At 44.0% G+C, this 27,858-nt stretch overlaps 1 protein-coding gene across 2 annotated transcripts; it reads right to left on the bottom strand.

Annotated features, from left to right (window-relative positions):
- Window positions 1-1,383: 1,383 nt before the first annotated feature.
- STK25 (serine/threonine kinase 25) lies at window positions 1,384-27,790 on the bottom strand. 2 transcript variants are annotated; one of them, XM_068280620.1, is made up of 11 exons: window positions 27,144-27,786; window positions 20,394-20,624; window positions 18,361-18,417; window positions 14,212-14,320; window positions 13,137-13,294; window positions 12,870-13,055; window positions 11,021-11,166; window positions 8,047-8,149; window positions 5,392-5,460; window positions 5,048-5,178; window positions 1,384-2,141 (listed from the first exon to the last, which is right to left on the bottom strand). In XM_068280620.1, exons 1-11 carry the CDS (start codon window positions 27,171-27,173, stop codon window positions 2,126-2,128), a joined length of 1,236 nt encoding a protein of 411 aa, XP_068136721.1. In that variant the 5' UTR covers window positions 27,174-27,786; the 3' UTR covers window positions 1,384-2,125. The 2 variants fall into 2 exon arrangements, with proteins under 2 accessions (XP_068136721.1, XP_068136722.1); XM_068280621.1 differs by lacking the exon at window positions 1,384-2,141 and having other exon boundaries at window positions 5,128-5,204; window positions 27,144-27,790.
- Window positions 27,791-27,858: the final 68 nt, after the last annotated feature.

Raw genomic sequence — 27,858 nt, 5'->3', positions numbered from 1 at the left:
ACAATTTTGATCAATCACAACCGTGCTGCTCGCAGCGTTTGGGGGAGATTGCTCTGTGATTCCCGTTCTATTGAACGGGAATTAGAAGCGCAAATTGTGGCAGAATCACGAGATTTAAGTTAAGATTGTGAGCCGATCATGGGCTAGCAACGCTCCAAGCACCGAGTGTGAACAAGCCCTTATTGGAAACAGGCCCATAAGCATTCATTGGAATCCGTTTTTCTGCATTCAGAATCTGATGCAGAAATCTGCAATATGGCATCCATAATTTTTCTGCATCAGAAAAATCCCATTTAGTGGAAACAGGCCCGTAGGCATTCATGGGATGCATAAATGCATCCAGAATCCACATGTTACGCGAAAATAATGTGGAAATCTGGATCCAGAAAACGGGATGCAGAATGCAACATGCTGGTGGAAATAGGCCCTTACGGTGCAAAAAAAAAAACACAGCAATGCTGAGCTAGATAGAATTCCTTCATCAAGACAGTTAGGATGTAGACACTGAGCGCTTTTCTGATCATCAGCGCATTCTTAGCATTTTTTTTTTTTAAATCGCCATGATTTAAATTTTTCAAAACAAATTGTGATTGTGGCAATTTTACCATGATTTTAATGGAAGTCAATGGGAATGGTTTAAAAAAAAAAATGCTCAAAACGCTGATAGTCAGAAAAATGCTCAGAGTGTGTCTACAGCCTTGGAGACAGTGAGCCTATGACAGCATGCAAGACAATCCTAACTGAAGAACACCTGTTCCAAAATGGTAATTTACACCACAGTGCGATCACAATTTCACCTCAGCAAACAAGCTGAATAAATACAATGTAGTGCAGTGAAAACAGGAAGTCTATGCAATGTGTGGTGAGGCATGCCTCTTCCTCCCTCCAACACAGTGATTATAGTTAGAACGATGGATCCAGATGTGGGGCAGCTCCTCACTAGCATCTGTTTCCATAGCAAGCAACACAGCTGCCTGCATTATGACCATAACCTGTACAGTGTGGCTGTTGCTATGGAAGCAAAAAGGCTAATGAGTGTATGTATGGCTTTACCACAAATCATCAGGGGAAGAGACATGACTTCCAGCACTTCCTGCAGCTCAATGTGCCAAGTACAAGCTTTGTTAACTTCCATATACAATTCAGGTGGGAACATGACAGCAGTAACCATTTACAACCCTTTTGTTGTTTAGCCATTTGTGTAACTCCCCCTTGTGGTCTGTATGCTATCAGCATTCATAAGTGATCCTGTATAGCCCAAAATTTCACCATGTAGGCAATCCCCACTACAGCGGTCTTGCTATATTACAAAGACTGGAGCTCTACCCCGGTGGTTGCAAAAGATAAATATTCATAGGTCAGAATAAAGCACTAAACACATGAAACATTTTAAATCCATTTTATTAATGAACATAACAAAAAAAAACAAACATAAAAAGCCATACACTGACTTTACAGAATAAGCTCCTCACTGGTTTCCCATGAGGTTACCCATTACTCTCTGCACTTTAGAAGAAAGTAACATTTGTGCCATACACCATCATGTACTCCATGGGAAACAGGGTTAAAAAGTTTGTTTTCAAAGGTGAACGACAAGCACCAATACATAATACATCTTCCATACATGAAGTCGCATTGTGAGTTACCATGACAACTAACGCCAGCCACACACTGGCAGTCTGATTTGAGATTTATTTTATAATTAGATCACCTGAATGTGCAGGTGGTTTCCTGATACTTCTGTGTTGAAGACATCTAATCGGGTGCTGAGAGGGCAGGATGTTCACTGAACATGACACGCTCCCTCATCACTAGGATACCTCCAGTGATCCTCCGCAGTTCTGGTATATTAGGCTGATCTGACATATCGGCCAGGTCTCTGTGACCAGCAATAACAATGTATCTCAAGAGACACTAGCTGTGTCACCATTATATGAAATGTCAGTTTTTACACTGGGTTTTGGATGAAGAGACGTTATGGTAAACATTATAAATGTTACAGTCAAAAAATACAGAACACTACAGTTGAAGTAATGCCTTGATGGAGATGTCCCCAGTCACAGTGATGGCCCCTATTCACATCAGGACCAGAAGAGGGAATGTATGAAGCAGCATTTCCGTGTCCTCAGGGTGAGGAGAACCTGCCGGGAGAAGAAGAAGAGGTAGTAACTGGCTACAAAGCAACCATGCAGCCCCAAGTTCCACTGATCTCATAGCTGCTGGTCTGTGAAGATGGCAGCCATGTACACCGGCACACTTTTACTGCATACTTTCTTGGAAACAATTCATTTAACCACTTAAGGACTACGCTAGTTTGTAATGATCGGTGCTGCGTGGGCTCTACAGCCCGCAGCACCGATCAGGATTGTGGCCGGGTGATCAGACTCCCCCCCCCCCCCCCCCATCCCCTTTTTTTTCCCCTAGTCTCCGCCCTCCCTCCCCTCCTTTCCCTGGCGCAGGACGGATATCCATCCTGCGCATTGTGGGATAGGCTTCAGCCTATCATATGCCTGCGATCCCCAGCCAATCAGAGGCCGGGGATCGCCGATCTGCCTTACGGCGCTGCTACGCAGCAGCGCCGTATGATGTAAACAGCGGAGATTTCTTCCCCGCGTGTTTACATTACGTGTGCGAGCCACGATCGGCAGCTCGCACACTGTTCACGGAGGCACCCTCCGTGAACTGGCATGGAAAGGCCGCTCGTACGAGCGGCCATTTCCATGCCATACCACTAACGACCAGGCACCGCCTATCGGAGTTAGCTGGTCAGTAAGTGGTTAAAGGATACCCGAAGTGACATGATGGGATAGACGTGTATGTACAGTGCCTAGCTCACTAATAACTATACTGTGTTCCTTTTTTTTTCCTTTCTCTGCCTGAAAGAGTTACATATCAGGTATGCAAGGGGCTGACTCAGTCCTGACTCAGACAGGAAGTGACTACAGTGTAACCTTCACTGATAAGAAATTCTAACTATAAAACACTTTCCTAGCAGAAAATGGCTTCTGAGAGCAAGAGCGAGCTAAAAAGAGGAATTTCTTATCCGTGAGGGTCACACTGTAGTCACTTCCTGACAGTCAGGACTGAGTCAGCCACTTATATACCTGATATTTAACTCTTTCAGGCAGAAAAAGAAAAAAAAGGAACACAGCATAGTTATTTGTGTGCTAGGCACTGTACATACCCTTGTCTATCTTATGTCACTTCGGGTATCCTTTAAGAAAAGCATGCAGAAGGGTTAGACCATAAGTTTCTAACTGCTGGCTGTCAGTTCCTTAACCTATTTTGGTTCCTGGACGTAGAAACTACGTCCAGGAACCATGCGCGCTACCGCGGCCGATCGCACGTGTGCACACGCACTCCCGGCCGCGGATTCGGTAGCCACGGAATCAATGTATCGGGCTATGGTGCCCGATCACTGATTCCTCTCCCCCGCTGAAAAAGCGACAGCTTCTCTCGGAAGCTGTGCTTTTTCTGGCTGTTCCCTCCCCGATGCGACACTCTAAGCGTGTGTTACGCTTAGAGTGATGTCATGTAAACAAACTCATGGCCACCATCTTGTGGCCAAAAAGTAATACTACAACTGTATGTAAAAAAAAAAAAAATTAACACACATTTACATTATAAATCTATTGTTTACCTCCCACCCTCCCAAAACTACCCAAATAAAATGTTTACTATAAAAAAAAAAAAAAAAAATTACAATAAAAAAAACAACATGTAAATATTTACCTAAGGGTCTAAACTTTTTAAATATCAATGTAAAAAGATGAAATTTCTATTTTTTTTATTTTAAACTTGTTGTTAATAGTGATAGATGCAAAATGGAAAAAATGCACCTTTTATTTCCAAATAAAATATTGTCGCCATACATTGTAATAGGGACATAATTTTAAAGGTGTAATAACCGGGACATATGGGCAAATACAATACGTGAGTTTTAATTATGGAGGCATGTATTATTTTAAAACTATAATGGCTGAAAACTGAGAAATAATGAATTTTTCAATTTTTTTCTTCTTCCTGTTAAAATGCATTTACAGTAAAGTGGCTCTTAGCAAAATGTACCCCCCAAAAAAGCCTAATTGGTGGCGGAAAAAAAACAAGATATAGATCAGTGCATTGTGATAAGTAGTGATAAAGTTATAGGCTAATGAATGGGAGGTGAACATTTCTCACGTGAAAACGACAGAATGCGAATGGGTTAACTTTTATGCTCTCTCTAGAACTTAACTTAAAGGACAACTGTAGTGAGAGGGATATGGAGGCTGCCATATTTATTTCTTTTTAAGCAATACCGGTTGCCTGCTAGCCTATTAGGCTGCAGTAGTGTCTGAATCACACCAGAAACAAGCATGCAGCTAATCTTGTCAGATCTGACAATGTCAGAAACACCTGATCTGCTGGGTGCTTGTTCAGGGTCTGTGGCTAAAAGTATTAGATGCAAAGTATCAGCAGGGCAGCCATGCAACTGGTATTGTTTAAAAGGGAATAAATAAACACACACTTCCTTGTCATATATACCAGTAATTTCTTTTAAGCTTTCCTGCCATATCGCTGCTCTCAAAGAAGTGGTGCTCTTCACCCACTGAAACACCACACCATCACAACTCCCCTCCATAACTGCCCTGCCCAGCCAAAGTCCCTGGCAGGCACAAGCCATCTGCATGATGCTGCACACTAGCAGTTGCATCAACGACCCTGGAGGTGCTAGATCAACTTCAAATTGTTCCAGTTCTAGTGCACCTGTGTCTAATGGTTTATAGACTTAGACTGAGGCCTTAGTAAACTGTGTGTGCACCTTTTACCCTCCACTAAGCTCATCCTACTGACTAATCCCCACCGTCTCTGGTCACAGCAGTAGTTGGAACTAGTCTAATGACTTGACCAATGGGAGTAGCTTAGTGAGTGAGGATGGGGTGAGCACATTGTACAGCTCAGGTCAGAGTCTCACTCCATAAACATTTGGACTTGGGTTTGCATTAACCTCCTTCAGTTAATGTGGAATAATGCATATACTGTATGTAGGACCCCAACATCTCCTTACCTCTGTACTCGCTGAACCAAGTGGGAAATGAGCTGATCTGTGATTCCAGGACTGGACTCTTCCGCTAAGCTAAACGCATTCTCCAGCTCTTGTACAGAACCAAACGCTCCGGCACAGCGCTGTTCCCTTAGCTGGCATGTGGAGAGACAGTCATCTGCTGTTATAATAGTTTTTATAAATCATTTAGAAAAACACATTTACAGCAAATGAAAAGTGGATTCAAACTACACTGCAGAGTGAATGTCTAAACACAGTATTAAAGCAAATGAAGGCGACAAAGATATGTAAAAAGGACATTGGCAAAGGTACCCATATTTCTTTTCAGAATTGAATTACGAGCTCACCTCTTGAAATACAGGCGTCACCAATGCAGACAGACAGTGAGATCTTGGCAGACGTTTTATTGCCTCTGACTGATGATGGGAAAAGCATAATATAAGAAAATAATATCCACACTTATTTACTGTAAGTTTGATTAAGAACAGTTTAACCACTTCACCACCGCAGGTGCGTATATCTCCGTCCCTTTGCACAACCTTTAACCACCAGGGATGGAGATATACACACCTCCCGCCACAACGCGCGCTCCCACGCTCGTGCCTGCTCGCCCAGAGATCAATGAACGGGAATAACCATTCCCGTTCGTTGATCTAAGCCCCCCAGCAATGATCGGCTGCTTCTACGCTTGCAGGATGCATTCACAAAAAGTTTGTGGCCAGTTTGTGGCCATCTTGAGGCCAAATAGTAAAACTACACCCAAAAGCATTTTTCATATACATAGTTTTACATTATAAATTAACTCATTACCTCCCACACTCCCAATTTTTTTTTTTTTTTGTTATATAAAAAAAAAAAATACATAAATAGTTACTTTAGGGACTGAACTCTCTAAATATTTATGTCAAGAGGGTATAACACTGTTACTTTATAAACTATGGGCTTGTAATTAGGGATGAACGCAAAACTGAAAAAAAAATGCACCTTTATTTCCAAATAAAATATTGGCGCCAAACGTGATAGGGACTTAAACGGTGTAATAACCGGGACAAATGGGCAAATACATTTCATGGGTTTAAATTACAGTAGCATGCATTATTTAAAAACTATAATGGACGAAAACTGAAAAATTATTTTTTTTCCCCCACATTTTTCCCATTAAAACACATTTAGAATTAAAATTCTTGGCATAATGTCCCACCTAAAGAAAGCCTAATTGGTGGCAGAAAAAAACCAAGATATAGTTAATTTCATTGCGATAAGTAATAATAAAGTTATAGACGAATGAATGGAAGGAGCGCTGAAAGGTGAAAATTGCTCTGGTGCTCAAAGGGTAAAACCCCTCAGTGGTCAAGTGGTTAATGAGACTGCAAAAGCAAATAAACAGGGTTTACTGGTTGATCCATCCTGTGAGTTAAAAGGATCCCAATGAGAGACCTGTGGAGGCTGCCATATTAATTTCCCCTTAAACAATACCAATTGCCTGGCTGTCCTGCTGATCTTGCTGTCTGCAGTAGTGTCTGAATCACACACCTGAAACAAGCATGCAGCTAATCTTGTTAGATTTTTGTCAGAAACATCTGATCTGCATGCTTATTCAGGGTCTATGGCTAAAAGTGGTAGGGATGTCAAACTCAAATACAAGGCTGGCCAAAACTGAACTCTGGGACCAAGTTGCGGGCCTACCTCAATGTCTAGTGACCACCTCCTTCCCTTCTAAAGATCCCTGGTGTCTTATTACACACCCCTCCATTATACAGTGCCCTGGAGTTTAGTGGTCTTCCCTCCCCTATACAGTTCTCCTGTGTCTAGTGAACCCCTCACTCCCCTATACTGGTCCCTGGTGGCTAGTGCTTTCCCCCTCCCTCCCCTATAAGGCTCCCCTGGTGATCTAGAGTGGGCCAAACATAATGTAAAGTGGGGGAAATTTAATGGCACTGCAGGACAGAATTGGCCTGTGGGCCGGAGGGTTGACATGTATGTATTAGAGGCAGTGCATTAGCAGGACAGCCAGGCAATGTGCACTGTTTAAAATGAACTAGGTCAGTCTTCATATGATGCTCAAATCAGGCTCCCTTTCATAGTAAATAGAAGAGACACCTACAGGATTGCAGCTCGTCTCATTACCATGGTGTATACTTTTCCTCCATAATTTTCAATCCTAATGGATTAAGCACCTGAAAAATAGAATCTGGAGGAATAGAAAATTCATTTTTTTTGTGTACCCTCACATAAGCACAGGTGATATCATTACACAGGCAGTGTGTACCATATATACTACTGGTGAGCCTCAGTGGCAGATTTACCACAAGGCACGTGTCTACAGGTGCCGGATGATGGAAAGGCAGCTCACTAAACTTCCCGAGCGCCTCATTCCCTATGCAGAGTCCTAAGCGAGGCTACTCACCTTGCTCTAGGCATTCTGGCAAGAACTCCCTTCAGCCGGGGGCACCTCTAGCTACCTAATACTTGGGGGCACCTCCAGCTACTTAGAATTAGGTAGCCAGAGCTATCTTCAGTATTAAGAGGCAGCTGTGGTTACCTATGCCAGGCATGGAAAGTAGGGGAGAGGTGACAACTGGGCCAGACATCACACTTGCGGTGCGGTTTAGTGGGGGTTTTGGGCTTGTAGAGGGCAAAGTCTAAGGTGCCAGGACATCTGTGCCTATAGGCTCCTGTGATGTAACTTCGGTCCTGGTGAGCCTTCAGGACAGGCATGGGAAAAATCAAAATGTGACTTTTAGAGCTTGTTTGCAGTAAATGCATTGCATCAGTCGCAGGGCAGATCATGCTTCTTTCTCAGTGTAATGGCAATGGATCGGCAATGCGTGCAGCAGTGCGTTACACTATATCGGCACCACATCTGGGCAGCAACTAATACGCTGACGCAGCACTTTCACTGTAAACCAGCTCTGAGGATCTTACAGCAAAGGCACTTTCATCATCCACAACACAACAGCACCCAAGACAAAAAAAGCCGAGTATGCCACAGAAATGATTACCTGCTGGTATCCCCACTGCAGTCTGCTCATGGATGAGGGCCGCATGGTTTCTGGAAATGACCAATGAGGAGTCTGATTCTGATTCCTCTCATCTTCATTGTCTCTGACCATAACAAGAAGGGGTGCATAGTTATTCTAGAAATTACCATTATTATTGGACCAAACAATGTTACCATACTATGACAGAACAGTGAATATTTCAAACCACCATAAGATTATGTTCTCATTAAAGGATAACCGAACTAGTGATAAGAATATGGAGGCTGCCATATGTATTTACTTTTAAACAATACCAGTGCCTGGCACCACTGCTACTGGTCTTATTTGGCTGCAGTAGTTTCTGAAGCACACCAGAAACAGTCATGCAGCTAATCTTGTCAGATCTGACAATGATGTCAGAAACACCACATCTGCTGCATGCTTGTTCAGAGTCTATGGGTATTAGAAGCCAGAGGATCAGCAGGACAGCCAGGCAACTGGTATTGCCTAAAGGTAAATAAATATGGCAGCCTCCATATCCCTCTCACTTCAGTTGTCCTTTCAATTATTCCAGTCCCATACATGAAGGTCACCATTATTACTCGTTTCTGAAAGGGTTTGTTGTCCAACTGTAATGTCAATTCTCAGCTTATAATTCTGTCTGTTAACTATTCTGACTACTTTTTTTTTTTAGGTGTGGATCTCACCTGGTACTGAAAGCTGAAGGTCAACACTGGAGCCAGGAATATAGCATATATCTGGAGGTTATCAACAATGGCAGCCTCCATAGGTCTTCCATCACAGGGTTACTTAAAGGACAACTGAAGTGAGAGGGATATGGAGGCTGACATATTTATTTCCTCTTAAGCAATACCAGTTACCTGGCTATCCTGCTGATCCTCTGCCTCTAATACTTTTAGACATAAACCATGAACAAGCATGCAGCAAATCAGGTGTTTCTCACATTATCAGATCTGACTAGATCAGCTGCATGCTTGTTTCTGGTGTGCGATTCAGACACTACTGCAGCCAAATAGATCAGCAGGGCTGCCAGGCAACTGGTATTGTTTAAAAGGAAATATGGCAGCCTCCATATTCTTCTCACTTTAGTTGTCCTTTAAGGTACCCATACACTCATCGATTTCTGCTAATGGACCGATTGATTTCTGGCCAAATTTGATCGATTTACTCAATTGGTCTGGACAGAAAATCTAGATCGATCAGCTGCTAGTGGCAGATCGATGGCCCATAGCATAGCATTGGACTGAATAGTGCAATGCTGCATTTCAATGGATTTCCTACTGAAATCTAATCATCTATTGGAAATCCGTTCCTAGGGTGTGGCACACATCAGATAGATTCATGTCATATCTGAACTAACAGGCATCTGACAGGAATCTGATGGTCGAATCTGCTGGAAATCTATAAGTGTATGGGTAGCTTTAAATTTGATTGGAAGATGCTGCGTACATCTGTGGTACTGTATGTAGTCTGCCTACTTCACGGTTGTCACTGAGGAAACTTGTAAAAAGGCTTACCTTCCCCTCAATCCCATTGTTATGTAAGACAGCAATAAGTAAAAGACAAAGAACAAAAACATGCTGGACTTCAAAAACCTGAACAAGGAAAATGCTCAATTCTTCCCACAAATGGTGCATATGGGAGTTAAAAAGAGGAACAGTTTGCTTATGTACGCAATTCATCCCAAGCCAAATGTTACAGAGATACCAGAAAATGCTAAGCTCCATCTGCTTGTACAGTTCCCCTTGCCAGGAAGCTGAAGAGGTGGGCAGATATTTACATAGCATAGCTGGAGACAATGGCAATAGAATAGATTGCCTGGGAAGGACAAAACTGAAGCATAACAGTGCTAAATGCTGTTCTTTTCCTGAGTATACCACAATATGCAGCATGCAGAAAGACCAGAAGATGGGCTGGTCATCCAGCTGCAGCCATAGAATAAACAGTCCTTGGTGATATGGAAGATGGGCGAGCCTGTCCAAACACCTAAAACAATAAAGGGGGGCCGCTACACTGGTGGATGCAATGAAAGGAAGTGTAGTGTCGACAAGAGTCACATGCAGCCTGTGGTCCTGGAACCACATCCTGCAGTCAAAATCCTTAGAGAGTAAAGAGTATAGGCTGGGAAAAACAGGAAGGGGCAGATCCGGCCAATAACAGCTCAGTAAAACCCTCTAAGGGGTTAGGACCATTAGAAATTCCATCAAGTTGTCTTTTTTTTCAACCCAGCCAACTGCGTAACCGTGGTCAATAAGATGTAATGATCTTGAATACAATTTGTATGCAAGCCAAAATGACTTGCATCTCACTGACCATCTTTCGCCTGTACCAATCACAGCAGGATCCAGTGAAGGCCTTGGGCTTCAGCTAGAAATTAAAGAACTGGCGAGGTCATCCCAGATTTCCAACAATGATTAAAGTAGCCAGGACACACCTGTTTTAAGGAGCATTACAAAATAAAACACTATAGGCCTGAAACCACTTGATTTGTTAACCATGTTAGACAGGAAGGATATTTATTGGTGTGTTTCTACAAGCAAAGAAAGGATCACCTCACACAAACTCTTGCATGAACAATAAAATGCCAACTACTTACTATTTTTTGCGCTATAAGACACTCTTGACCATAAGACGCACCTCGGTTTAGAGGACAGAACCCAAGTGGGAAAAAATATTTACTAAACCTGGTGCATCCATGGTCAAGGGGCGTCTTGTGGATTATTCCCCTTTTGTACCTCATGCCCTCTCGTGTCCCCCTCTGCATGGGCACAGTACTGGGAGTCCCCAACATTGTGGCGGGTTGGAGGTTTGTATTGGCAGCATTCACAAGTCAGGAACTCCCTGCATTTGGACTATAAGACACTGTGACTCTCCCCCCCCCCCCCCCCCACACACACACACACACACTTTTGGGGGAGAAAAAGTGAGTCTTATAGTCCAAAAAAATACAGTAGTTATGCCCTTGCTTACTTACATATCAGACTCTACAGAACTGGAGTCATCACGGTGACCCTGAGCTTTCCAGCGCCTGTATCTCTCCACCAGCTCCATAAGGAATGAGGTTTTCTTGGTATATCGTAATATGAAGCGATGTTTGAGCAGCTCGCGTGCTGTAGGCCTCTATTGTACAACACAAACAGATGTCAGAAAACAGAAGCTTATATGGTGCCTCATTATCACATAGAACTTCTACGCTCAGAACATAAATTACCATATACCGTTATAGTGACTGATGAATTGGGATGAACTCCTAAAGGATACTCTTAAAGGAAAAAAAACAAACAACAGAGATCTACATACCTGGGGCTTCCTCCAGCCCCTGGCAGCCTATCTGTCCCTCACCGCAGCTCCGGCGTCCTCGGATCCACTCCGTTGCAGATGCCAACCTCGCCAGGTCGGCATCACAAGCAGGCGGCCTTGCTGCTTGTGATCATGCTCACATGGTCTGGAGCGTTCTGCTTTTTTATTCAGCTCAGACATATCCTTTAATGTAAACAACATAAAATACTTCCACCAGTTTCTGGCTGTGGTCAGCTTGGTAAGTCATTCCAAGCATACATTTTTATTACATCAGTGCAATATTAACCCTTTGACTGCTGTTGACAAAATGCATCTTGACAATATTGTACCCTTCATTGGCAGGCTGTCATTGAATAATAAACTCGTGGTGGCATAAGCTGCCACAGTCAGACAGTCTTTCTCATAATCGGAGCAGTGATCAGCTGAAATGAGAAGAGATGAGAGAGCATCTCATGCCCATTTATCCTAATAATCAGCAAATGTGTAACCAGGAAGTACTCTTCTTCCAGGTTATGCCCGCTACCTGCTGACGTTACCCTTTAGACTGGGAGCACACTTGCAAATGGCAGAAAAACTGAGGTTTTCTGCACACACATTTCTGTGTTACTCAAATGCATTTCTTATGTGTTTGCAAGTGCATTTTGTAAGCATTTATGTTTTTCCATAATCTGCCTTTTTTTAATGGAAAAAATACAGTAACGTTTACAAAAAGCATGTTTTTCCCCCATAAAAAGGCTATGTAAATTGCATACAGCAAATGGAAAGAAGCTACATGTTGTGCAGTTTTAAAATGTTACCTAGCAAACCACACAAAGCTGCGATTTGCAGGGCGGCCCACAGACTTTCCCTACAAGGGGAAACACATGCAATTCAAACAAGTGTTCTCACAGCTTTTGGGGTCTGATCACACCTCTGGTATCTCTAAAGAGGAATGGTTACTCATTATGTGGGCAAAGTCAACAATTCATGTACATGCAAGCATGCATACGTACTTGCCATTAAATAAGTACAATAAGGGCTGGAACCCACTAGAGCGAATTTTTGAGCATTTAGGGAGTGATTCAAAATGCTAGCGATTTCCCTAAACGCTCAGCTAATGTTAATGGATGGGCCAAATTCCACTGGAGTGGTTGCGATTAGCAAAATCGCAAACACAGGACATGCAGCATTTTTGAGCGTTAGCGTTTTGCGTTAGCCTTTCTGCAATGTAAAGACTTTTCTAGCAATTACTGCACACTGTAAAAAAAAAGTGAATTGAAAGGACCAATCAGAATTAAAAACGCTAATCGCAAATCACTACACAATCGCTGGCAAAGCGCTTACACTTTTTAAAATCGCGACCAAAATCACCAGAAAACGCTCATTAAATCGCATACAAAGCTCTCATTAAAAACACTAGCGACTGTGATTAGCGATAACGCTTTGTAGTGGGTTCCAGGCCTCAATATGGAAATACCGGTATATAATTTTCTTTAAAACCATTATAAATGTCTGTTTAAACATACTTAGGTAAAGATACACACCAGTCGAGGATCTTTGTTCAAACAGGCATCCACAAAATCTTTAAAAGGTTTGCTGTGTTGGCCTTGCAAAGCTGGTGGGTTGTTCTTGGGGATGAGGAACAAAACCCTCATAGGATGTAGGTCGGAGTATGGAGGTTCTCCTTTGGCCAGTTCTATTGCTGTAATGCCCAGGGACCAAATATCAGCCTGCAAAGAGGGCAAGGCCCATGTCAGTAATAAATATAAACCATTTGGAACAATTCCTCAAAGACTCACAAGAAATACAACCTTGAAATCATAGGCTGACTGCTTGATTACTTCTGGTGCCATCCAGAATGGGGTTCCCACAAATGTGTTCCTTTTGATCTGAGTGTCCGTCAACTGGCCCGCCACACCAAAATCAGCCAATTTCACATCTCCTTGTTCCGAAAGCAGCACATTTGCAGCTAAAATGCAAAGATATGCTTAGAATCTCTATCTTTTTTTTTCATAACGGTCTTTATTGACTGAAAGAGAATGATACAGAGGAAAATCGTTCTATCGAGGACTGTGGAGTCACAATCAAACCGTGGTAACCGTCATACCACGACAACCCTAATATCGAGTGATAATATTGTATGGCCAGCTTTGTGCAGTCAAACCAGGGTGTAATGTTTGTTCTTTGAAATCTAAGTAAAGGTTCGTACACCTAACAACTGATGTTGCCCGTCAGGGATTGGGACCCAATCCCTTTGGGCGACATTGCTGGGCCAGCCTGTACAGACGTGTAAGATGTGTAGCTGACAACGCGTTCTGTAGCTATGTGTGGGAAGGGACAGAAGAACAACGGAGCGGCGCATCAGTGACGTCACAGCGGGCGGGGGAGTGGCGCCTTCAAAAAAGTTAGCCAAGTTGATCCGCCGGACGGATCGCTTGTTGACAGGCAGTTGCTGGTTAGGGGCCTCTGTACTACTCGGTCTATCGGCTGAGGAGGTAGTTATTGGCAGACTTTAGTCAGGCGTTTGTGCGAGAGAATGTGAGGCCCTGCCAAAAGCTTATCCCAAAGTAATTTTATTCATTACAGTGAATAAACTGCCACACACCAACCATATATTTTTAATAGCTTTCAGCATGACATGGTGGACTGTTTCGATCAACTTTGGCAGAAAATTGAACAGACGATTGATCGGGCCAGCGGGGGCTTCGATTCCTAGCAGATTTGATCAGAGTAATCGAATTGGCCAGATATCAATGGTAAAAAAAAAAATCAATAAGTGTATGGCCACGCAGTTTTTGTAATTCTGGATAGTATAAATTGGTTTCATTATAAATTAGACAAAATAATGAAAAAACAGCCAAATCTCACTGTAATAACTGGCCCCACCTTTAATGTCCCTATGGATCTTCCTCTCAGAGTGCAAATAATCGAGGCCTTTGAGAATTTCCCGTAATATGGTAGCAATATAGGACTCTTCCAGTGGCCCTGGCTTTAACTGAAACAAAGTAAAAGAAAAACATCTCAGATAGAAAATGCAAACTACAGCATACATTTATGATCTATCCATCCTAAACACTGCCATGGACTGGCGTTCAACATCCAGTTCTGTATCAGTATCCAAATTCATAAGCGAAAATTCTTTTAGTAATCCAGTAAAATCACTACAGTGCAAACAATTTGGAAAAATACTGGTTGAAATACACCCAGCTGATATGAGTAATTTTATTTATTCCTCCTATAAATTTTGATTAAAGAGTACTTAAGGTTAAAAATTACAGAGCATGTAATGACAGGCTCTGTCTGGAAGAGGACGGGTAGGGGGGGGGTTAAAACTCTTTTAGTGACACGGGTATGGGTGACACTTCGACCTCCGCTTCCCCAGCACTGCGGTGTCATCCATGTATCCGAAGACTGCCAAAGCTCTTGGGAAACCTCCGTCTGCGTGGCCACGGACCGCCCCCAGCTTGGCAGCCACCAATCAGGCCATCCCTGCTCCCACAGAACACATTTGTAAAAACAAAAATAAGCAAAGTGACGGAATTAAAAAAAAAAAACATTAAAATAATAAACAAATTGTTGTTACCTTAGGGACAAAGCTTTTTAAATATGTATGCCATGAGGTTGTGTTATTTTTGCAAATAAGGGCTTGTTGATAGAGTATAATGAGAAAACCAAATACACCTTTATTTTCAAATAAATTATTTTTGCACTAGTGACTGAATTAAAACATTGTAATAATGGGGGAGAAGGGGGAGAGGGGGTGGTAGCATGTTTTATTTTAAAACTAGAATAGCTGAAAAATGGAGAAATAATGGATTTTTTCCATTTTTTTTAATTCCTATTCCCTATTCCCTTTAACCACTTGATGACCCACCCTTTACCCCCCCTTAAGGACCAGCGCTGTTTTAGCTGATCTGTGCTGGGTGGGCTCTACAGCCCCCAGCACAGATCAGGGTGCAGGCAGAGCGACCAGATCGCCCCCCTTTTTTCCCCACTAGGGGGATGATGTGCTGGGGGGTCTGATCGCTCCTGCCTGATGGGTGTTGCGGGGGGGGGGGGGGGGCACCTCAAAGCCCCCCTCCGCGGCGAGATTCCCCTCCTCCCTCTCCCCCCTGGTGATCTGGGCTGCACAGGACACTATCCTTCCTGTGCAGCCAGTGACAGGCTGTCCCCTGTCACATGGCGGCGATCCCCGGCCGCTGATTGTCCGGGGATCGCCGATCTGCCTTACGGCGCTGCTGCGCAGCAGCGCCGTACAATGTAAACAAAGCGGATTATTTCCGCTTGTGTTTACATTTAGCCTGCGAGCCGCGATCGGCGGCCCGCAGACTATTCACGGAGCCCCCCGCCGTGAATTGACAGGAAACAGCCGCTCGCACGAGTGGCTGCTTCCTGATTAATCAGCCTGCAGCTGGCGACGCAATACTGCGTCGCTGGTCCTGCAGCTGCCACTTTGCCGACGCGCGGTATGAGTGTGCGGTCGGCAAGTGGTTAAAATGCTTGTAAAATAAAATAATTCTTAGCAAAAAGTACTACCCAAATAAAACCTTATTTGTGTAGGGAAAAAATAGAAAAATGTATAGATCATTTAGGTGATAAGTAGTGATAAAGTTATTGCTGAATTAATGGATGCAGCGCTGAAATGTGAAAATTGTTCTGGTTTTTAAAGGGGAAAAACCCTTAGGGCTGGAACCCACTAGAGCGATTTTTTGAATGGATGGTGCAAATTCCACAGAAGCGATTGCGATTAGCAAAATCGCAAACGCAGGACATGCAGCATTTTGTTAGCGTTTGCGCTTCAATGTAAAGTATATAATCGCTGGCGTAATCGCTCATCAAAACCTGCATGGAGCGATTTTGCTAGCGTTTTGAAGTTACTGCACACTGTAAAAAAAAATTAAAATTAATTGAAAGGACCAATCAGACTTTAAAATGCTGATCGCTACACAACCGCTGGCAAATTGATACACTTTAAAAATCGCTCCCTAAAAACGCTCATTAAAACGCTTACAAACTGCTCATACAAAAATGCTAGCGATTGCGATTAGCGATAGCGTTTTGTAGTGGGTTCCAGGCCTTAGAGGTGAAAGCTGCCTGCAGAAGATAGAACACCTATAAATTTAGATTGTAAGCCTCTGGCAGGGCCCTCCTCCCTAGTGTTTCCAGCGTGATTATGCAATCTTCCTGTCAGTCACCCCTCTTGTGGACTAGAACAGTCTATTTTGACCTATGACACTGTACGGTTATCAAATCATTTGCATGATCTTGTTTTGTTGCGAGTTTCCTGTACAGGATCGTCTCAAAAAATTAGCATATTGTGATAAAGTTCATTATTTTCTGTAATGTACTGATAAAAATTAGACTTTCATATATTTTAGATTCAAATACACACAACTGAAGTAGTTCAAGCCTTTTATTGTTTTAATATTGATGATTTTGGCATACAGCTCATTAAAACCCAAATTTCCTATCTCAAAAAATTAGCATATTTCATCCGACCAATAAAAGAAAAGTGTTTTTAAAGCAAAAAAGTCAACCTTCAAATAATTATGTTCAGTTATGCACTCAATACTTGGTCGGGAATCCTTTTGCAGAAATGACTGCTTCAATGCGGCGTGGCATGGAGGCAATCAGCCTGTGGCATTGCTCAAGTGTTATGGAGGCCCAGGATGCTTCGATAGCGGCCTTAAGCTCATCCAGAGTGTTGGGTCTTGCGTCTCTCAACTTTCTCTTCACAATATCCCACAGATTCTCTATGGGGTTCAGGTCAGGAGAGTTGGCAGGCCAATTGAGCACAGTAATACCATGGTCAGTAAACCATTTACCAGTGGTTTTGGCACTGTGAGCAGGTGCCAGGTCGTGCTGAAAAATGAAATCTTCATCTCCATAAAGCTTTTCAGCAGATGGAAGCATGAACCCACTTTTGAACCAGAAACAGCGGCAGAAGCGCCTGACCTGGGCTACAGAGAAGCAGCACTGGACTGTTGCTCAGTGGTCCAAAGTACTTTTTCCGGATGAAAGCAACTTTTACATGACATTCAGAAATCAAGGTGCCAGAGTCTGGAGGAAGACTGGGGAGAGGGAAATGTCAAAATGCCTGAAGTCCAGTGTCAAGTACCCACAGTCAGTGATGGTCTGGGGTGCCATGTCAGCTGCTGGTGTTGGTCCACTGTGTTTTATCAAGGGCAGGGTCAATGAAGCTAGCTATCAGGAGATTTTGGAGCACTTCATGCTTCCATCTGCTGAAAAGCTTTATGGAGATGAAGATTTCATTTTTCAGCATGACCTGGCACCTGCTCACAGTGCCACAACAACTGGTAAATGGTTTACTGACCATGGTATTACTGTGCTCAATTGGCCTGCCAACTCTCCTGACCTGAACCCCATAGAGAATCTGTGGGATATTGTGAAGAGAAAGTTGAGAGACACAAGACCCAACACTCTGGATGAGCTTAAAGCTGCTATCGAAGCACCCTGGGCCTCCATAACACCTGAGCAGTGCCACAGGCTGATTGCCTCCATGCCACGCCGCATTGAAGCAGTCATTTCTGCAAAAGGATTCCCGACCAAGTATTGAGTGCATAACTGAACATAATTATTTGAAGGTTGACTTTTTTTGTTTTAAAAACACTTTTCTTTTATTGGTCGGATGAAATATGCTAATTTTTTGAGATAGGAATTTTGGGTTTTCATGAGCTGTATGCCAAAATCATCAATATTAAAACAATAAAAGGCTTGAACTACTTTAGTTGTGTGTATTTGAATCTAAAATATATGAAAGTCTAATGTTTATCAGTACATTACAGAAAATAATGAACTTTATCACAATATGCTAATTTTTTTAGAAGATCCTGTATATTCTTCCTTAAATGTTAACCTATTTATCTATTGTGCAGCGCTGCATAATATGTTGGTGCTTTATAAATACAATAAATAATAAGAAGAGCTCTGATTACTGCCTGAAACAAGGTAAGAATAATGTCTGTACAAGTCAAACAGAATGTTAGCTTTAACATAGCACATACCGGTACTTACCAAATCTAGCGCAGATCCTCCACCTAAATATTCCATTATAATCCATAGCTTAGATCCCTGTGTATGAAAAACAAAAACACAGGATGAAAAGCCAAATGACTAAAAAAAAAAAAAAAGCAGAGGCTCCAAAGCATATTTACATTGGACCCATCTCAAGGCACACTAAGGGCTTTTTTCCACTGAGAGCAATTTGCAATCGCAATTGAGCTTAGGAATAAAACTGCTAGGCTAATGAAAGTCAATAGGCAAACCCACAGGTACAATTGTGATAAGGGTAGTCGCAATCTCGGGTCCTGCCAGGGGCGTAGCAATAGGGGTTGCAGAGGTTGCGTCCGCATTGGGGCCCTTGGGCCCAGCCCTCCCTCAACTGCAATATTAGCTCTTTATTGGTCCTGTGATCATAATAATCACTTCTATAGATACTTAGAATAGTGGAAATCATTAACAAACTGTTCCCCATCCCCTTCTTGCACCTCTGACACTGTAGTTGCCATCAGCAGGTTTTGGTGCGCCGTATCAATTGTTAAGTATAGAGTGCTTGGGGGGCCCCATTGTGAAACTTGCATCGGGGCCCACAGCTCCTTAGCTACGCCACTGGGTTCTGCAGCATATTGGAGTGATTGCGCTCTAATATAAAAGATAAGACCGCTGCAAAATCGATGTACAAAAGTAATTTTGCAGCATTTCACTACCCAACCCCCCCCCCCCCCCCCCCAAAAAAAAAAACGCTAAGCAATTGTGATCTGTAGTGGGCACCTGGCCTAACAGTGTAAATTTGCTGTCCCATTAAAATAACACACAGCCACTAATGTCTAAATGAAATATTTATACAAAAGGTGTACCCATTTTTACGAGATATCAAGTTTGATATTACTTTCCCTCCTTCTCACTCCTGCAACTGCCAGGAACAGAAGGGAAGCAAACTCTCTCCAGTGGAGATGCAGACAGCATTCAATAACTAGAAAAAGGTGTTAATCCCTTTGCATGCTCTCCACAAGGATCATTTAAAGAGAACCTATAACAAGAAAAGGTCCCCTGGGGGGTACTCACCCCGGCAGGGGGAAGCCTCAGGGTCCCAATGAGGCTTCCTCCTCCGCTGTAGCTGCAGGCAATCCAGCGCTGGCTCCCCTGAAGCGTCCCGCAATCCGGGCTCGACATGGCTAATATATTTACTTTCCCTGGCTCCAGTGGTGGCGCTGTTGAGGCACTCAGCGTGGGGATAGGCGGAAATAGCCAATCTCCATCGGGTCCGCTCTACTACGCAGGCACAGGAGACTTGCACCTGCACAGTAGAGCGGCCCGACAGTGATCGGCTATTTTCGCCCATCTCCGCGCGGAGAGACGATACTGCGCCTGTGCTGGAGCCGGGAAGGTAAATATTTACATCCCCGCCGTTCCGGAAGGCTTTTTCGCCGCCACCGTGGGACACAGGAGGATGGGGAAGCCTCGATAGGATCCGGAGGCTTCCCCCACTTGAGGTGAGTACCCCCAGGGGAACTTTTTCTCATTACAGGTTTTCTTTAAAGGGAGTCTGAAGGAAAAATATAATAAAATTATAAATGTTATATTCTGGGTCCTATAGAGCCTTCCTGTCCCCTTTCTCATCCCATCGTTCCTGCGCTGGCTCCGACCCATCGACTGGAGATTGCTCTCATCCACTGTGGGTGGGCTTTGGGAGTCTTCAAGAGCTCTCTGGCTTCCGAAGACGGGCTGCTGCATAACACACACACACACACACACACACACACACACTACAGAGCCGCCCATCTTCAGTAGCATTCGTGCTCCGGAAGTCCGCCCAAGCCTCCTGCAGCAGATTTAAACAGAGGCGCCTGCAGGGGATGAGAAGAACAACGTGAAGGCTCTATAGGACCCAGAGCCTTCCTCTACTTAGTTAAGTATACGTTTTTGTTTTTTAAATGTTTGGCTTCAGATTCAATTTAACAGTTTCCAGAAGAAGGGCTTTTATATTGAAATTTCAGGGAAAATAAAAATGGCCTCACCGTTTTTACCAGTTAAGTGTAAGAATTTACCTTCAGATAGGAGCCATAATAGCGGGTAATATAGGGGCTGTCACACTGGCTCAGCACTGTGATCTCTTGCTGAATGTCCTCAATTTCATCCTCTGCCTCTTCCAGATCTATGATCTTGATGGCCACCACTTCCTTGGTGCGGTTATCTATGCCCTTATATACCTCGCCAAACGAACCCTTCCCAATGCGTTCCAGCTTGGTAAACAGGCGCTCTGGATCCATCCGGGACCCCTGCAAAAGAATCATCAGTTAAAATTAGCGGAAAAATACAACAGTTTGCAACTCAGCCTGGACAAGTTAAATAAATGATTACACAAAGAGAGGATACGCCTTGGAAATTGTAATTTATCCTCATAATCAAAAAATTCCACTAGCTGGTGGAATTCCAGGGCTGGTGCACACCAAGAGTGCTTCTGAGCGCTTTTAAAAACACTAGCGCTTTAAAAAGTACTTGGCTAACGTATTTGAATGGGATGGATCACACCAGAGCGATGTGATTTTCCCCCAAATGCAAAGGTGGGCCCTGCAGCATTTCTGCTGAGTTCTGAGGCAATTCAGCCTCAATGTTAAGTATAGGAAAAGTGGAAAATCGCGCTGATCAGAGCGATTTTCCAAGCGTTTTTGTGTCAAAACCAGTACACTAGCAGTTGTACTGTATCTGAAAAAAAGCTAGACAAATACCCTCAGAAAATCGCTAGGCACATGCCTAGAATCGCCTTGAAAAAAAAAAATCACTTCAAAAAGCGCTGAGCATTTGGGATTACGTTAGCGCTTTTTGGTGTGCATTGGGCCTAATATGCAAGTTGGAGTTAAAAAGGAACAGGATTTTGTGGAGCTGGACTGGAGCTCCGCAGGTTCTAATCAGACAAGAGGTGGTCAATGAAATGCAAATACTTCTGAGTTGATCAGAATGTCATTATTTTGCAGTACAGTGGTGGTTGTACCCAGAAATATATTTGGCACATACAGAGTTGATGCAGGATTATGAATATTTTGTATGAAAATTTAAGTGGCTTGAAAATGGACTTAAAGTGTACCTGAGATGAGAGAGATGTGGAGGCTGATATATTTCCTTTTAAACAATGCACATTGCCTGGCTGTCCTCCTGATCCTCTGCCTCTAAGGCCCCATTCACACTTAAAAGCGCAAAACTGGCGTTTTGTGGGAGTGATTTTTCCGCGATTAACGCGGAAAAAAATCCCAGGACACTGCAGTGAGTTTTACGCGATCGCGATTAGCGCTTCTATAGCACTAAACGCAATTGCCGGGAAATCGCCTGAAAATGGTGCAGGCTACACGTTTGCGTTTCACCGTCGATTAGCGCAAGTAAGAATGGGCCCATAGGGTATTATAGCACTAGCGCTTTAAAAAGCGCTAACGCTTGAGCGTTTTGCCGAAATCACCGGCACAATGCTCTAGTGTGAATGGGCCCTAATACTTTTAACCATAGACCCTGAAGAAGCATGCAGCAGATCAGGCGTTTCTGACATTGTCAGATCTGACAAGATTAGCTGCATGCTTGTTTCAGGTGAATGATTTAGACACTACTGCAGCCAAAGAGATCAGCAGGGCTGCTGGGCAACTGGTATTGTTTAAAAGGAAATAAATATGGAAGCCTCCATATACTTATCGCTTAAGGTGTGCTTTTGGCAGAGGTCCCATAAGTTCTGCAGAAAACGACCCCATGATGCGTCAGCCTAGTGTGAAAGTAGCCGTACCTGACACAGTAACATAAATTCAACAGGTCTACTTTACTACATATTGTATACTTCCCAACCACTTGTTTTTTTGGACAGTGAACAGCTCCTATTTTATACAGAAGCCATTCACACTTGTCACGCTGCAACGGATCTGCTGCAGTAAGCAGACCGCACTTCTGAGCAGTCCACAATAATCCTGGGCAGGCAGAGGAGTTTCCCCATATAGCCCATCGAGGTAGCGCATCTGCTCCGGACTCCAGCCGGGCCATCAGAGTGGACATTACACTTTCCACTCCAGCTGATCCAGCGCAAGTGGGAACTGAGCCTCACTCAGAGCTAGGACTATGCTGGCGCTTTATAAATCAATAATAATAGGGACTTCAAGTAAATCTAAGGCAAACCTCGGGTCAAAAAACAGGTACTTATGCAAGAAGAGAGAAGACTCTGGATCCTGTAGGCTTCCCGTGTCCTCTTCTCCCCGACGCCGCTCACCAGGATCCCCTGGAAGATCCGGACCATGCTCCTCTTCATGCACAAATGAGGTCGCACCTACACAGTAGCACAGGTCTGTTTGTGCACAAGCAGCTCTGGCTTTCTGCACAGGTGCGGTTATACTTGCGCAGACACGACCACGCTTGTGCATGAAGAGCAGTGCAGCCCAGATCTGGAATCTGACAAGATCTTGTCTTATTTCTTTAGGGGGGGGGGGGGGGGAATGGTGCATGGGAAGCCTCTATAGAATCCAGGCCAGGTCAGGTCAGCATCTGCAAGGAGTTTGTATGTTTTCCCTGTGTCTGTGTGGGTTTCCTCCGGGCACTTCAGTTTCCTCCCACATCCCAAAAACATACGGATAAGTTAATTGGCTTCCCCCCTAAATTGGCCCTAGACTACAATACTTACACTACACAATATAGACATATGACCATGGTAGGGACTAGATTGTGAGCTCCTTTGAGGGACAGTTAGTGACAAGACAATATATACTATGTACAGCGCTGCGGAAGATGTCGGTGCTATATAAATACTAAATAATAATAACAAATGTTCATAACATTTAACAGCAGAGAACATGAAAAACTCAGAAAAAAATTCTCAGCAACAGGTGAGTTGAGTATCTCCCCTACCCATTCCATCAATATTCTGGAAGTGAAAGACTTATTTCAAAGGTGCATACACACAACCAATTTTGATTGGCCAAGTTTACCACTTCCATGTAGTAAGAGTGCCAATAGACTTTGAACAGATTGTTTAAGTAAGCTCTCATACTTAAAGGAGTTATCTGGCATCAGGAGTAAAATACCTGGAGGTCGGCCTGTACTATGCCTGCGCGAGCGGCGCTGTCAATCACGGTCCAGGTGGCGGTGATTGACAGCACCTCCAGGTCGGTCTGATGTCATCACCGCGGACCGGGAAGGAGAGGAGGCGAACGGCTGCGGGGAGAGCAGCGGCGAGGGACATGCTGGGAGCTTGGGGCTGGACGAAGCCCCTGGTAAGTAGCCCTTATTTTACTCCTCATGCCTGATAACCAGGGCTGTGGAGTCGGTGCAAAAATCCACCGACTCCGACTTCTCAGTTTAGGATTCCACCGACTCCGACTCCTCTAATTTGCATATTACAATTTTGTTGATTAAAAGTATGTAACGTGAAATTCGTCTCTTAACTGCCAACGCTTAGGAATTTTACAAGACAACTGAAGTGAGAAGGATATGTAGACTACTATATTTATTCCCTTTAGACTAAAACTAGTCCTTGGTAAGAGTACTTGTAAAAGGTACAAACCGGAACAAAGAACATCTATCAGGCCCTAGGCAATGTAAGTGTGGGTACATGTAAGAATGATGTGCAGGTACTCTGCAGAGGAATGAGGAGATTCTTCCTCTATTACACATTCTTCATGCACAATCTGAACATGGATCAGGCCCTAGGCAATGTAACTGTGGGTACATGTAAGAGTGATGTGCAGGTGCTCTGCAGGAGAATGAGGAGATTCTTCCTCTATTACACATTCTTCATGTACAATCTGAACCAGGTTTATGGGTGATAGACAACACCTCTGTGTTCAATGTGCACAACATTCTCAGTGGATTCCCTGGATCTCTGTGGGGAGTGCATATGTAGAGTATAGTACTACTGTGTAACAAAGTAAACCTGAGACAGATGAAATTAAAGTTTTCGATCTGGCAGGTAAATCTAACAGAAAATAGTATGGTGTGTACCCTGCATTAGCCAAGTAGACACATCCAATTTTCACTGGCCAATTAGACCACCTCCGTGTAGCATGAGGGCCAACAGGTTTTGAATACTATGAAGTCTAAAATACTGGTGCGGTATTTTACCTCCACGAGTTTTTTCTCCACCTTTGTTTTATGAATAGAGGCCATTGGGCTCTATTCACAAGCATTACCGCATTCGGTAATGCTGAAAACAGCTGATTTTACCGATCGCCTTCCCTAATTACAATTCACTAAACCTGTTACCGCACAGAAAATTACTATCACCGACTAGTGAGGTAATTTACCGACTTTTGCAGTAATTGCCTTAAAGAAACCCTGTAACGAAGAAAACCTCCCCTGGGGGGGTAATCACCTCGGGTGGGGGAAGCCTCCAGATGCTATTGAGGCTTCCCCGGTCTTCCTCGGTCCCACAGGGGTGGAGATAAAGCTCCCCGAACAGCAGGGATGTAAATATTTACCTTTCCTGGCTCCAGCGCAGGCTCGGCTCTCCGCTCAGAGATAGGCGGTAATAGCCGATCGCTGTCGGGCCGCTCTACTGCACAGGTGCAAGTCTCCTGCGCTTGCGCAGTAGAGCAGACCCGATGGAGATCGGCTATTTTCGCCTATCTCTGTGCGGAGAGCCACAACAGTGTCCCCGCTGGAGCCAGCAAAGGTAAATAAATCAGCGCTTATCAGGCTTGTCGAGGGAGGATTCGGGGGAGCCAGTGCTGGACTGCCTGCAGCTAAAGGGGTGGGGGAAGCCTCATTGGGACCCTGAGGCTTCCCCCTCCCAAGGTAAGTACCCACCACCCCCCCCCCCCCCAGAACTTTTTTTTTGTTACAGGCTCTCTTTAAGACATGTCAAGAAATTACAATTCACAAAGATTTCCGCGTTTAGTTTACTGGGCAAAAATGTTTGGTATTTTTCTCCAGCTCACAGCAGCCGATAACTGGCTCTCTCCATGCTGTCTCTGTGCAGTAACTTGACATACACCCTTTGGGTAGAGCCAGGCACCCAATAGGGAGAGCCACACAGCCCTGCTTCTCACTCTGATTTGTAGCGAATGGGTATGGGGCGGGACTTTCACTGTAACAAAGCAGAGGAAAGTGACTTTTGGGGGGCTTTTTTGCATCCCTTTAGATGTGAAAATCATTATTATGGCATACAGAAGAGCTGCCCCTGGTGGCTGCAGTACATCTAAAGGGATGACTGGGATACACAGGACAGAACGGAGCGAAAGGGAGAAGGGAGTGCTTTTCGGCGCTGCTAGATTTGGGCGCAGCCATAGACTGTAATGGGAAACAGTCTATAGCGGCGCTCAGTGAGTAACGTCGGCTCTGTCAGAAGAAAGAGCCGAAGTTGCTTAAAAAACACAATAATTCGGCCTCCAGCAATCGCTGGAAGCCGAATTATATCATCCCCCCACTATCCATGGCGGCCTGGAGGGGGAATAGTAATTAATACAGCCGGGACTTGTGCAGAAGTAGGATCAGCCATATACCGCTGTATCCTGCGCCCAAGTCTACCGCGCCGATTTCAAATGTACTCGGACAGAAAGCCTCAGAGTGATATACGTAGCTCCTTGTCTGCTCGCTGCCCTGCTACATGCTGGTAAGTGACACGAAGCAAGGCTTAGTGAATTAAGGCATGTTTGTTCAGTATTTTACCGAACTGCTCTTTGTGAATAGAGCCCAATGTGTAGGTAAGCTCTCACACTACATGGCAGTGGTAAAATTGGTCAGTCATTGGCCAATCAAAATCAGTTGTGTGTAGCAGGCTTTTAGAATCAGTCATAGGGCACAAAGTGAAATCTATTGCAAAACTCAATCAAGTGGATTTATTTTACTAGTGATGACTAAAGCAACCAACATACAACATTAGAATACATGGGTGATTTTGCATTAGTAACCCTGTAAAGCAGCACTGAGTGCACAGAAACTGTTACAGTTTCAAAATTCCTATCAATCTTTGCAAGAGTCATTGCATTGGTCAGATGTTATTCAATTTCAGCATAAAAACACTGATAGAATTTGTACATATCATTTTAAAAGGCCCTTATCTTACATAAATAGGAGTTAGTGTACTTGAGGGGACCCACGTCAGCTTACTGCTTTTTGCAATATGGTCACAACCACTAATTTGTTAGAAATATGGGACACAGTAGGAAACACCATCCACGTCACCAACCAAATTAGGTTTAGTAAACCCGTGCCCAAAGCCCAGGCGCCAAAGGCCGCAGGTCCTGGTGTGAAATTTTACCGTTAGTGTTTCCGCCTGGGTGCCCCACTACTTAGAAATTAGTGGATTCCAGTGATTAGGAAGCGGCCATTGGTTTATAAGGTTTCCCGCTGGATCCCCTCAAGTAGACTAGCGCCCCATAAATGTAGGGATACCAGACAGAGTAAGTACCATCAGTTTGTATAGTATCTGGCCTGCATAAGGCACTGGTTGGCAGACAGATTCCGCCAAATGTTCAAAAGTTTAGTAGACATTGAAAAAGAACGGTGCGCATAGTGAATAGCACTCTGCCCTTGCAGCTCTGTGTACCCGGTTAGAATACCAGCCTGGGCACTATCTGCAGAGTTTGTATGTTCTCCCCGTGTCTGTGGGGGTTTCCTCTAGGCACTCTGGTTTCCTCCCACATCCCAAAAACATACAGATAAGTTAATTGGCTTCCCCCTAAATTGGTCTTAGAATATAGGACTATGGTAGGGTTTGGATTGAGAGCTCCTCTGAGGGACAGTTACCATAGTGACAAAACTCTATACACTCCATAAAGCGCTGTATAAGTTATCAGCACTATATAAATATTAAATAATTATAATAAAATGATTACCTGTGCTGAGAAGTCTCTGAGATGAGCCATAGCGTCAGAGAATTGGATCCATTCAGTGAAAGATCATCTAAATATTGACCACCAGGGCTACAAATCTATAACCAGACTCACCCCACATGGCTGATGGTCTATTCACCCAGTTTATAGCACCCCTAGAAATGTATGAGCACTGCTCACAGCGCAAGATAATCTTAGATATGCATATACTGATAGCATAGACTGATAACTGTGCTCTTCCTCCTATGTGAGAGCAAATGAGCAATATTAGTAAGAGCCTGTGCTATGAGGAAGAAGTCAAGGTCTCAGGATCACCAAGTACCAATAATGGCACATGCACAGCAATAGGAAGAGTGAACATTACAGTAATATAGATGGTGTGCACTGCTATGCAGCCACCACTTCACATGCCAGTAGTCACTAGATAGGCTAATACTGTGCTGGACTGCAGCTGAGTTATTACATGGCCTCCTCCCTCATACAGCCCCACCAGCAGCACCCCATACTACCGGCCAGCTCTTACAGAGGAAGAGCTGCAGCAGGCCTTCTTCCAGTGATCCCCCCCAAAGCTGAGACCCCCAGCCGAAGTGTCACTCTGAGTGACGTCACGCTCGTCGCAAGGAATGCTGGGACTCGTATTGTTAGGCGCTAGGCTATACTGATAGCGCAGGGAGACTGGGAACTACATTTCCCAGAGTCGGGCAGCGTGACAGCGCCG

The sequence above is a fragment of the Hyperolius riggenbachi genome, chromosome 4 (genome assembly GCF_040937935.1).
Source record: "Hyperolius riggenbachi isolate aHypRig1 chromosome 4, aHypRig1.pri, whole genome shotgun sequence".
NCBI lineage: Eukaryota > Metazoa > Chordata > Amphibia > Anura > Hyperoliidae > Hyperolius > Hyperolius riggenbachi.
This window is presented reverse-complemented; position numbering and strand designations above follow the sequence as displayed.